The 13,559-nt window shown below is 42.1% G+C and overlaps 1 protein-coding gene across 1 annotated transcript; it reads right to left on the reverse strand.

Moving 5' to 3' along the window:
- Positions 1–1,972: 1,972 nt before the first annotated feature.
- On the reverse strand, positions 1,973–4,457 carry rbm7 (RNA binding motif protein 7). Its single transcript, XM_062473632.1, has 5 exons — positions 4,265–4,457; positions 3,810–3,972; positions 3,563–3,638; positions 3,169–3,271; positions 1,973–3,035 (listed from the first exon to the last, which is right to left on the reverse strand). The coding sequence occupies exons 1-5, from the start codon at positions 4,355–4,357 to the stop codon at positions 2,670–2,672; spliced, it is 801 nt and encodes a 266-aa protein (XP_062329616.1). The 5' UTR covers positions 4,358–4,457; the 3' UTR covers positions 1,973–2,669.
- Positions 4,458–13,559: the final 9,102 nt, after the last annotated feature.

Below are 13,559 nucleotides of genomic sequence, written 5' to 3' on the forward strand. Positions count from 1 at the left end.
AAGAATTAGATTTGAAAATGAATAATTTGTGGGAACGAAATATGTAAAAAATAAATACATAAACGGATTTTGCCATGTGTCACGTTTCGTGTTGCAAAAAGACTTCCTTTTCTAGGCGTTCACAAACATATTTCGTCAATTCTGTCTTTACCAAAGGCCGTCCTCAGTCCTTTCAGACGTTTTAAAATGAACTCTTGGGGGAATCACTCAAATTACTGCCTTGCAGTACTTTATTTATCTTAAATACGGGAACATACACGATGTTTGTGTTTTACAAAACTTTTTTTACAGTTTGACATAATCTTAATCTTCAAAGTAATTGAAAGTATAATAATAAACAACAAAAGTAAAATGCAATTACATTATACCTAATACATTAAAGAAAATCATTTATGAACTAAACAATCACTTGCTGTTCATTTCAGAAGGGTTGTTTCTGACCGGACCACAGTGGTAACCTCAAAGAGAACAGTGTCAAATTTAAACTTTGAAATGGCAGCCTGTGAAGAAATGATTATCATCCTCAGAAGCTGTGGAGGTAAATATAACTTTGGTGGGAGATTGAGGCCGCCACGTTCAAAGTACAAAGGATTATGGGGGAGGAAATATGGAGCTCTGCATGGGAAAGCTCAAGCTCTTTTGGGTTTGATGGCTTGATCAAAGACAAGATGAGAACAACTGCACATGAGGGCCTGCTGTCACTTCTGCTGCTGTCTCTTAACAGGGCTGGGGAGGGGAGGGGGAGGGGGGGACAACGACGTGACAGGGTTGGGGGGGGGCACTCTGGCACCGATGAACCCTGCAACCTGAGTGCAAGGATCTGGGGAGGGCAATGGAAGCACGCTTAAGAGGAGGAGGGAAAGTGCGGTGGTGGAAACCGGCAGAGGGAAAAGGGACCGGGGAGTGGGAAAGGGTGTGGGGTGAGGTGGGAGAGGGGGGGGGGGGGTAGCTTGGGTGTTCGGTGGCTCATTCTGTGGCTGCCGCTTCTATATAAGTCCACACGGGAGCGGACCACCGAGTGGCCCTTCTAATCCGCCCGCTCTTGGAGCTGGAGACGCCAAGCAGATCAACCAATTAAAACAGTTATGCCACAGCCAGCGCAAGCTGTAATGGCCTTCCCAGTACAGCGGCTCAGGGACACCACACCGAGGATACTCTTCATTAGAAGCTCTTGAGCACCAGGGTGGAATCTGACACACGTCAAATTATAGGTAAGACAAAGAGTTTAGTGCAGTGGGTGCAAATACATCTCCACTTTTGGACCCGGGAGCATCATTGGGGATTGTACATGTTGATGCACACCGAGAACCGTTATTAGCAGCCTAAGCACTTTCGGAAGGGTAGATTATGACCTCATCTTGGACGTTAAAGGATTTTGTCAGTCGCTCTGTTGTATGCACCCTGCGTCCACGAGCGACGGGGGCATCGCAGCAGAGCCCTCTAATTGTAACATGATATTCAAAGCCTAAATAGGAAAACTGACCAGGGTTGAACTCAATCTGTCACATGAACAATAAGTTTCAGTCACATCCGAAACATTCATGTCAAATACACACTTGGTTACTGGGAAGTTGTAGTCTTCAGCAAGATGTTCAACATGCCTGCAACCTGGACAACTTGCAGCTTGCGTGATGTGAGACATTGTGAAAACTCAACTGCACATTCATTATTCATAGAAAAGTGTATTTACATTAAGTGGCCCTTCATCGAGTGGCCTGGTTATATATGTCATGTTAATTGATTCAATAAAGTGGTGTGTGTGGCGCCACCTGCAGATTACTGCATAACCCCACTCTTCAAGCATATTGGTTTCACCTGCTCCATTTTTAGCAAAGACAGACAGGGCGGGCATGTTTGTAGCTTAAACAGATTACAGTTGTGGAGCTGGTCCTGATTTTAGAGCTTGTCCTGCATTAATCAGCAATTGTGACCTGTAATATAGTTATTTACTTTGAACACAATCAAATTACAATTAGGATTGAGGAATATTTTATTCCAGATGTTCATGGACTGTGACAGGAATTTTGCAGTTGTAGAATATACTAAAAATGAAAAAGTACATGGCATTACTTTAAAAACATTTGATTTGAAACATTTAGAAAAAAAGGAGATTTGATTTGATCATTTCAATTACTTCAGCCTATTGCCACAGGAAGGGTTGCTGGTGTAAATTAGTTATAACATCTTACTTTCTAATTCCTGAGGAAGAACATTGGAGCACCATTCAATGGCAAAGGAAATATACACAATATTCTACGACAGACTACAGTTTTTTTTGCAATTACAAAAACTACTAGAAATAAAAAGCACATTCCCAATAAATGCATAAGAGTAATTACTTTCACTTGAAAATAGTCTAAAACCTTTTTCGTATCAAAGATGAACATATGTCAATATGAACCGTCAATTATCAAATTCCACCTGTCTTTTTTTATATATTGAACACAATCCCGCATACACTTTTACAATGAAAGAATTATACAAAATTGTACAACCAATTAAAAGATTGTGTGTGTGTGTTTCTTCCTCCTGAGAATTTCATTGAATCTCGTTTCCCCAGTAACAATCCATAGCTGTGTTTCTAAAAAGGTGTGTGCCATGGAGGCAAATCATGTATTAAAAAAATATTTTAAAATATTCTTTAAAAAATAAAAAAATCCCATAATGCTTTAGTATCGTCTCCAACGACCGTCCCTGGACTCTTCCTTCCTCCTGTCCTGGTGGTTTCTGCTGCGGTTGCCACCCCGCTCATCGTGCTGGTAATGGTCGTTCCGCTGGGTGCGGTGGTGGCGGTTGGAGCCCGCTCCAGAATCTTCAGAGCCTGGATAGTGCTGGTCTCTGCTGCTGTGGCTGCCACTGTTCTGCTGGTAAGACTGCCTGTGGCCCCTCTGGGGTGGGTCGTCCTGCTGCCGTGAGACACCTCCATTCCCACCACGACTTACATGCTGCTGCGGGGACGGCTGGGGCAGAAGACCGGAGAAGCCTCCATTCAGCTGCTGGAGCTGCTGCATCTGGAGCTGCCACATGTTGTTCATCTGTGGAGGACATGAGACTCCTGGGTTTACAGGCCGACAGGACTCCTGCACGTACACCACACAAATACTGCCAGATAATGTTACTGTGCTAAAGTGTAAATGGTAGTCCAAATGTAACCCCAAGAAGGTTTACCATGACATGTCTCTGCAGACTTTCAGGAGAGGAGAATGATCTCTGCTGGTGTTGAAGGGGTGAAAACAGTGGAGGTCCCATCTGGTCAGGAGACTTGTTGTATCTGATGACATAGACCGAATAATCAGTTTCTGCACCAACAATGTTCTCACCCACCATGTCCAGAATTGTTGACATTAATTTCTTGCATCAGTATGTTCAAAATAAATGTACACCAGTAGTTCCTCCTCAGCTGGTACTAAGTGGTTTCAATGTCACCAAATGAAAAAATACTACAGTTACACCCCATTTTACTATTGCCAAGCAGTTTATGAGGATTGTATTGCAAGTAAAGATGGTATGGTTTGATACACCACAGCTAGTTGATGGGTTGAGTGAATGAAAGAAATCTCACCTGGCCCCATGCAGATTGAGAGTGTTGACTGGGCTTGAATTTTGCGAGTTCTCAGGACTGTTTATATGTGTGCTCCCTGTGAATAATGTACAAAATATTAAAATTAAATATTACATTAAGTAGCCATCTACCTACATAAGGCAGATAATCAAGCAGGCTATGGATAATATCTCGTCAGTGCACACTTAGCTTGATGTCTCTAGCAACTTCAATGTCAGTTTTACTTGTGTAATCTAGACAAGGTTACCTGCTCTGAATTGTACTTTTAGAGTTCTTCCGAAAAGCGAGGTTCCGTTGAGTAGGTTCATGCCATATGGTGCAGATTCTTCGTGCTTGAAGACAGCAAACCCGAAGGACTTCTGTTTTCCATCGTTGTCCTTTGGTATCTTCACTTTGATAAGCGGTCCAGCCTGCTCACAGAGAACGTTATGTCGACCAGCATAGATCACATTAGACTATCCTAACTAACATACACTAAGGTTGGGTAGGATAGTGTAGTAGCTTTAGTGAGCTCGTTAGTTGCTTGAATATCACTGCCTTGCTAGCATCAAAGGTTGGCTCTTTAGCGAATGTTAGCTTGCAAGCTCCAGAAATTGTCTGTGTACGTTAGCTAACTGCATTAGCTACCTAGACGAAGGAGCTAGCAAACGTTTAGCAAGCTTGATAGCTAGTACTAGCACTAGCAACCTCTTCTATTGTTACCTGTAAAAACAACTCGAACAAGAGTTCCTCCGTCACTTTTTGATCCAAATTTCCAACAAACAGAGTCCTGTCAGTTTCATCTGCTATACCCATTGTATTTAAATGGACTGTAAAAGTGCAAGCACTGCCCCTAGATAACTAGCTAACCTGATTGTAAACAGGCAAATGCTACGGTTTTATAAGGGGGCAGATTGTCGTAAAGTGATTCGTTGCCGTAATTCGAAAGTTACGTTTGTTTCAACACAGAATGGTGCAGACTTAACTAGGGAACCAACACATTATGCATACAATTAGGTATTTGAAGATATAACTTTGACATTACATTATAAGTAACATTGTTGTAAATTGTGTGTTTGCAAATGTATTGTTGTTTATGGCTTAATTGTTCTGTTGAAGGTTTTAAAAAAACAATGCTCCGGTAAAGATCTCAAAGTGACTTTTGACTCCATTGTAACCAGAAAAGATTATACATTGTAGGCCAACTGGAACAGTATGTCAGCTACATAACTGAATGCATAGATACTAATTTCCTGGAAATGCACTTGCCTCAAGTTATGATTGTGCTGGGGTGAAACGAGCTGCCAGAAAATCTCGATTTTCTTCCTAATCAGATGGCACTCAGAACCTGCCTGTTGTATTAATGAAATTGATTCAATGTAATGATTTCCCATTTGTGTTTGTAGAACATCTACGTGTGTCATGGGCCTAACCCTTGAGATAACAGCGAGGCTCAATAGGCTCACTCTTTGAATGTTATCCTTTCTGAGCAGCATTAAAGAACGCCCACCGTTCAGCTCAGATAAGACACAGGCCTGCGATCTTTTGCAATGGTGCAAAGTGATGGATGAATGAAAATAAAAATACACCTTGTGAAAATGTTGCAGGCTATATGGTTTGTCTTTGGTTGGTTTGTAAAATGATTTGTCTATGGTTATCATTTAACTTTAGTTATTTTAGTTGTTTTTTGGTGCAAAATAATAGAAATATTAATTGTTGACATGTTGGCTATATGGTATATGACTTGTATTATGGCAGTTGACAGTTGATGATGTATTGACACAGACGTTCACAGTAAATGTTTATGATCTACAATGCTGCAAGGTTTCATTATTTGGCAGCAATAAAAAAACACAGCATAAAACAGCACGTTTTATAGTCCCTGATGACTAAGGAACTTGGTTCAAATTTTTCCCCAGAACTGCCTCTTGTCCATAGAGATGCCCGATGCCCAGTGGCGGTTCTACACGGGGCCTACAGGGGCCAGGGGCCCTGTAAAAATGTACCTGCCCCCCCCCCCCCTGTGGCCCTGACTGAATAATATATATACAGTACCAGTCAAAATATATATCTTTTTTTTTTTCAGGGGTCCATGCCCACCTTTTGCAGCATTGTCCTACTGTATTTAATTTCTAATTTTTGATGGCCCTACCTCATTGTTTCAATTGAAACTCTTTATGTAGAAAAACAACTTTGCATGATTTTAATGTAGAGCCAAATTATAGTATTTAATATTTAAATATCATTTGTTTCCGTTTTTTAATGTGCCCCTCTGATTAAACACTGGCCCCACCTTGGCCCCCACAGTAAAATGTGTCTAGAACCACCACTGCCGATGCCCTTCCCTTTTTTTTATAACCATTGGATGGAATTCAGTAGAGCATTAAGAAACAGCAGTTTCACAAAACGAAAGTACTCACAGCGGATACAGGGGAAAGGAGGCGGAAAATGGGAGAAAGTACCAAACAGACCAGGAACAGCAGCTGAGCCTGCTCTGAGTGAGACTAAGTGGCAAACACATTCATTCACAGCACAACGGAATTGTACCCTCATGTCATTTTTAGAATGCAAATACCCATCAGGACATGGAAAGTGGGCTTATCATTAAACCTGTAGATACAGTGTGCCCAAATTCTTAATATTGAATATCTATGGGAAATGTCGGTGGTATACCATGACTTCGGTGGTACACTCCCCACTTGGGGGAGTCAGTTTATCTCCAGTGGAGCAGTAGATGGCAGTGTTGACCCAGTAAATCCTTTATTGCAGGGGGCACTACCACAAACCAATGAAGAACACTGTCTGTTTTCCTTTGGAAACATAAGGACTCAACATGGAGCTCGTGTAAAACAACAAACTGAGAAGAGCAATGTGCGAAGAAAACAGTGGCAAATGTGCTTTTGATGTTTCTCTCTTTCTCACTGCAGCTTCGTATATTTCTGCAGATCCTCTCACAGCGTACAGGAAAATGTGTGATTACAATGTGCTGAGCACTAAGTGTTGTGAAAACATGAGTAGCAGAAGGCTATGAACTTTGCACCAATGTGATTTTAAATGCAGTGATATTGATTTTCGATTAAAATGTGCATCCAATTATTTACATATTGACGTCACTCTGTATGTAACTAAATGCAATAAGTCCTATCAAATCTAGATATTAACATTGTTTTACTTTGCTGACAATGTACAATCATCCTTACAAATGTACACCCACAGCAAAGTCTGAGCTCTTCCTTTGACGTGATGATTGGAAAGTTGGCCTTAGATGCTGCTACTTCAACTTTATCATATAAACATTCAACAAAGCTATGCAGCATGATGCCAATAACCTTTGCACTCTTCACAATCAAGGAGAGACACTTAAGTTTATTAAATGCAAGATTGAAATGGCTGAATTGCATGGATGTCATGGAACCATAATATCTACCGCTTCACTTAGCATGATTAACATGGGAGCTTTTGCCTTGCCATAGAGGGGCCTGTAAACTTGTTGGCATTTTGATTGAAGAGAAGATGTGACAAAAGGGGGTAGAGTGGCGCTCCAGGCGAGATGAAGGAAGTGGACGAGTGTTCAAAGAACAGAGACGTGCGGACGATAGTGGCCCAGCCTGGATGTAGGCCACCCGCCCATCTGTCACATGTGCTTTCTAGTCGGCCACATTAGCCCTCGTAACCCCCTCCAGGGCAACCGACTTGGCCGTGTGGCGATACACTGGTGGCTGGCCTCATCATCGTCGCCGACGCCTCCGGCCCCTCCCCAACCCCCACACTCTCATTCATTAATATTCAGAACTCATGCGGAATGAAGTGATTCGGGATCATTAAATGCGCATGAATATTTGTCGAATGAAACTTTAATTAAGCCATCCCTCTCTGACGCGTGATGTCATTGAACGGCTTCCTGTTCAGTGGGCCTAGCCCTGGTTTAATGGCCTGTACCTTTATAAGTGCAACTCGGCGCTTATCCCAGCGTTCCAGCTCCTCTTCCCACACTCTTATTTTACACCTCCTGCACTGCGATTGGCCCACCAAAATCTGAGGAGACGGTCTCAGAATGGCTCTAGGTGCCTCTTAAGAGAGTGTGTATCAATCACACTTAATTCACTAGAGCAGCAAAGGTCTGCAATTTTTGTCCAATGTATGCAAATATATGTAATTATTCATGGGTCTAGAGTGTTTGTGATTGGTCAATTTCAGATAGTGATGCAGTGTATGTACAGCAATGGCTTCAGAGTCTAACCCTATATGCACAGGATATGAAAGTCGTTGAATCTCAAACCGAACATCTGATCAGGCTGATCAGGACACTGGTTGACACTGCACCACCTAAGAAAAGGCTTAAAACGGATGCCGAGTTGTCCAAACGACATGATCCATTGCAGTCCATTTCTTTAGCCACTCACCCGTCATTTCGAAATCACTCCTGCTCGTGGCCGACGAGCTGACAGCCTCCGCTGGTCTTCGCTTCAAAGTCTGCACAGAAGTCTGGTGCAGACGGAGGGGTGCCACCCTGTTGCCATAGCAGTGCTGCAGTGCTATGAGAGAGAAACGCTTGGCACCAGCACCTCACCACCGACTGCGGCACGGCAATGAATGTCCCACCTCACATAGCTTACGTCTGAGAGGGCCCCCTCTGTGGTCCCAGGAGGTGTTTAATTACCTTAAATGAGCATTATTAATTAAGAGCACTGGTCGTCAAGTGTATCGGTATGGGGGGGGTGGCGGCTGGATTTTCGTAACAATTTCCTCGATCCCACCCCCCGCCCCCCTCCATTCGATGCCTGAACCCCCACCACCACCGCAGCACCCCCACCCCTACCCCCGCACCTGACACACACACGCAAACACACACACACACCACCTCCTCCCTTGTCTCTGCTGTTTCGAGGAGTGAGTCGTCAGCACATTTTTCACCCTCTGCAAATCCCTGCCCCCTTCTCTTCCCCTGGACGCCTGTTGAGACGAAATAATGCCCTCTGCCAAAGGTGCCATATGGAAGGTACTTTATGGCAAGGCAAGAGAGTAGTTGGGATCGTGATGGGTTTGCAGGAAAAATTGGGGAAACGGATGGTTATCCAGACGATTCTAGTGAATCTCATCTTGTATTTCCAGCCACTCTGGAGACTCTAGCTCTATCTACTCCTCTTTTTCCTGTCTCCCGCTGCTTTTTGAAGCCTCAAACGACTTTGGAGAAGATAATGAGCTCTGTCAAAAGAGAGCGTTTCTCTTTTTTTAAATAGTTTTATTGTCATAATAAACAGTGTGGTGTTCCACATTTCAGCTGCTGAACCAAGCATGCCCTTGGCAATCTGCTTTGTGCGTAAAAAATGCAGAAAGTAGTCAAATCTACTACTAAAATGTTTTGTATGAAGACATCCATTTGGTTCACAGATGATTAAGGTTAGGCAGATGATGAAATGGATGATGAAAGTGTATGTGACAACATTATACACTATTTACTGTTCATAGTATACAGGCTGATCATTTAGAATTGAATTGAGACATTGCTAATTTGAACTAATATTTCATGACACAATTACTAATGTGAGCCTCTGCATGTGGCTCTATTGATGACACTGGGTATTGGTGCAACATTGGAATCAATGGAAGGTAGATCCAAGAGAGCCTCTTGATTCCTGTAATCAGATACTGTCAACCAGACAGTATCTGACAGTATCTTAAATTTGCCTCAAACAAATGCTACAGAAAGGGTCCCATCAATACCTCTTATATCCACATAAAGACAAGTGTTTACATATATGGTTAAACAAGCTTTCACAAGTGTACATTTCATATTTGAAAATTATGACCCAAATGTGGAAGTTCAGTTCAAAGTATATGACCCCAAGTGGGATTATGTAAGGATTTTCAGTGGGTGGAGAGCAAGTATGCATTGTGAAGACTACCACCATGAACTGGGCTGGTGCTGTATATGACTAGTAGACACATTTACAGGATGCTTAACTACCCTGGTTTAGCCTTGAGGCCAAATTGCCACCTCTGAAGTCAGTGATGCAATTGCAGGAGTGAAATAGGAGTGCATTTAGCCATGTAATTTCATGGAGAAGCTATTTGTATAGCTGGGGCATTTATGGAGTGCATAAGAAGGTCAAAGAATCTTCAATCTTGTTGGTAACGCTCCGTGCGTAAATTAATTGCTGGCGGAGGCTTTATGGAATAATTGAATAGACTACCAGCCTTATATCGGCATAAAACTGCAAAACAACCTTCAGAAAACGGTGAGCTCTCTGGAGACCTCAATGTTTTTATCAACCTCACCTCCAACCCCTTCTTTATCTTCTCTGTCAGGATGAACCTTACTTCAAACCCCAATGCAGGAGCAAGCACCGCTGGGCTGTATGTGCTTTCCACTCAAATAATACAAAGAAATACAAATCTAAGAGTAGTTTGACAGGCTTCACAAGATGGGACCATGTCAAACCTACTGACACGGCTCCGATCTGTCATTGTCACAACCGATAGCTTGATGGTTGGAGCTATTTCCAGGTTTTCTGCTTCTTCCACTGTCATTGTTCACTGTACTGCCTCATGTTCTCCAAATGATTGTTGTTTTATGAGCTCGTAAAGAACTGGACACATAATAAAATAAGGGACACATACCAAATGAAGTGTGTGATGAAGTATGAAAAACTGGTCATAGATATTAATCAGCTTTTGACTGCATTAATGTGTCCATTTAATGTGCTGGAGAGTGTATGTAGAGGTACAATGGGGTAACCACTGCCTTGAGGCAGTCCCGATTATTACACAATTCCCCCTTATTCTTCAATCTACTTCATTTGTATGATAGACGCAAAGCATTTAAGGCCTAATTGTAGAACACAAATGTCTTTGAGTCCTTTATAATGAAAGTTCATTTTTCTTTTGTTGTGTTTAGCCAAGTGCACATTTAACTAGTGAAAAGAAACTAATGGACTTTCTTTTGAAATATTTCCGAATGGTAATTGAATGTACACAATGACATTTACTTCATTGTGAAACCATTAACCAGAGTGGAAGCTAAACTAATTTCCTGAAGAAAATTTATTTTTTTCTTTCTTCAATGCATGTGAGTTGGTTCTTTCCCACACAAATAATGACTATCAACTGAACTAGGAGAATGCGGTTTGCTCACTGAATTCACAATGTCAATTAAATGACTATGAAGAGCCCTTGATTTTACTGGGAGCGACAGAAAGATGATAGGTTATTGTGACATTACGGCTGTTGCTTTCCATTTCCCAGACCACTGTGACGCGTGCACCGATGCGTCGGTTGGCCCCCACAAGCTCAGAAGAGACAGAACTAGGAATCCTCCAAAAATAGCTTGTGTATCAACACTCCCACAAGCTGGTTCATGCTCTGCCCGGGGACATCATATTCCATCAATCTTTCAGCCATTTATTGACGGGATGTCCACACAAATTTGTCTGACGGGCGTTGGAGCACTATAAAATATTAATTTTATATTCTCTGGCTTGTATTCCTAGATGTGGGAGGCAAAACAGTTCCCTCTGGCAACCCTGGCTCACACATTAACCCATAGAAGGTAATGTTGACGGGGAACAGAATAGTCGGGCACATATCGATGAAAACTGCCTGTCATTGCCTAAACCCTGCACGCAAACCACTGAGAGGATTGTGGACGTCACATTAAGGGCCCACTACCTGTGCCAGACGTTGAGATCCTCAGGACCCAGGACACTCCTTAATTAGGATTTGATGTGTATCTTCTGGTGAAGTTTCCCCAATACTGAATACTACTCCACACACGTCCCATTAGCCTTAATATTAGCCGTAAAAGCAATTTCAGAGAGAGAGAGAGTATACTGGCCCCGGTCTCCTATGCACTGGACTCAGAAAGAATAACAAAAGAAAAAGTGCCCGATGTGCACTGTAACCTTCGCCGATGTTTATAAAAAGACACAAGATTTGCATTTCCCCAAAGTGACAGCGATGTAGCCGTACGTGGGAGGCACGCCAAGGTTATACCGTGGTTTGGCTTTGGTGCTTTCGTATTTCAAAACTGTCTGAAAGTAAATAAATTATGCACATCAATCTGCGCAGCAAGTGCAAGAAAAATGCCGTTGAGTATAATTATAGCGGCGGGTAAGAAAGTGGAATGGAGGGATATGCTAGTGTTTCATAAATCATATCCCTAGATTGTACAACCTCGTGTGTGGATCCAATGGCATCACATGGGCTTTTTGCATAGTGTAGCACTATACTCAAGGCCCAGCAAATAGTAAAATGAATGATGATGTCAGCACATTATTGCACGGGAGGACATGCAAATTGTTGATTTATTACTTTTTCCCTGTGTAAAAAAAAAAGCCCGGACAGAGACATATTGTAAGATGTCGCCTATAAACAGCCAATTATCATGTAAAATGTTCAGAGATCTGTACAGGTATGCATTTTTGTCTAATCACCATTTAGTGAACTTAAATGAAGCCATTTGTATACCTATGATGAAAATGTGTTGATTCAAATGTTCAGAAGTTGTGCCATAATAACAATGACATTACGGTTATGCTTTTAACGTGTGTTTGGGGCTAGGATTAGGCTTACTCTAATATCATTAGAGGCTTACGACGGAATCATGAACCGGGGGGGAATCTCTGAAGGTTGGTGACAGAGCTCAAAGACGGGCGGGGGGGGGGGGGGGGGGGGGGGGGTTCTTGCCAGGCTCTCACAGTGATGTGAAATCCATGCGAGGATGGATTTTTGAAATTTCGAAACCCAGCTACAGGACTGTAACAGTCTGCAAGCTGTAAGAATGTCAGCACATTTCATCAGAATATCATGTCTGAAGATGATCAATTCTCTGCCAGTCCCCAGGTTCTTACTTTCTGCTTTATTTCATGACCATGCCTGGAGCAAGTCTACTACAACAAGTCTAGGTCAAATATCACCGTGAATCAATGTAATAATCTACATAGTCACTGGGATATTGAAATGAAAGGATAAGAGGTAGAAAGCAGTGATTTAGTATAATGGAATAAGTCCTGATTTCATACAGTATTAATGTTAGCATGAGCATTAGGCTTTGGCAATGGGATTTGGTAAGCAGCAGATTTTAAGCAGATCTAAGAAGTCAGAATACGGTCACTTTCTAATGTAACATCAATTTAGACGTGCGTTGCGTTGAAAGTAGTTCTTTTCAGATGAAGAATGAGGTTTCAGTTGACTTGATTTTTGGACTGTACCGCAAGGTATGATACTAGCAAGAAAATAGGCCTACTATGCTACTTTCAGACTTTTGATGGAAATAATGTAATTTTGGGGCTTTGACAACTAAAATCAAATTGTGCATGTTTTTTTGTCCCTCTACACACAGACTTGCGTTGGGGAAATATTTCATATAAACTCATTTTAATAATTACCATCCGTCTAATGAGTGCCTATTTCCAATTTGCCCAGAGGTGCACTTGTTTGTGTTGTTCTACATTACCAATTGGTTAAATGTTAATTGAGTTCTTTGTGTCGTTTACACTGACTTAATGTCTCACTCAAAGGATTTGTCCCAAATTAGCTTTAAGGAGCTCTGCAGGAGTTAAAATTCCAGTCATGGAGATGGGGGAACTTAATGTAATTGTTGTTGTTAAATCATATTACTTCACTTAAAGTGCCATATGGTATCCCTATACACTGTCCCACTGACTATCATTTGGCTTGTGTTTGTTATCTTAACTTACCTCCCTATGATATTTAAACAGTAGCCAATTACTACACACAATACAGCTTGTTCTATGTTCTGAGGGAGAGTATAGCCGTACTAAGGAGATGTGTATGTACTTGGATCCATTTTGAGTCAGTAGCTTGCCTTAATCGATGAGTCCTATTCTTGCAAACCCATCTGTGAGACGACACTTTAATTACTCTACAGCTTTCCACCTATACAGCCCTATTAGTGTATGCTAATTGCACCGGGACGAGGAGGCTGCGTCTGCCTTCGCCCCTCCGGGGGGGTGACGATTATGAACGATCGTCAGGACGTACGGCCTCTTTCTCCGCA

This window comes from Osmerus eperlanus, chromosome 11, assembly GCF_963692335.1.
Source record: "Osmerus eperlanus chromosome 11, fOsmEpe2.1, whole genome shotgun sequence".
Taxonomy (NCBI): Eukaryota; Metazoa; Chordata; class Actinopteri; order Osmeriformes; family Osmeridae; genus Osmerus; species Osmerus eperlanus.

Bases quoted from the DNA above. Each gene is read 5' to 3' on its own strand.
- rbm7 (XM_062473632.1), bottom strand. From the start codon at position 4,357: ATGGGTATAGCAGATGAAACTGACAGGACTCTGTTTGTTGGAAATTTG. The intron at 3,973-4,264 runs GTAACAATAGAA...CTCTGTGAGCAG, and splicing joins TGTTCGAGTTGTTTTTACAG to GCTGGACCGCTTATCAAAGT. The intron at 3,272-3,562 runs GTGAGATTTCTT...CTATGTCATCAG, and splicing joins CTCAATCTGCATGGGGCCAG to ATACAACAAGTCTCCTGACC.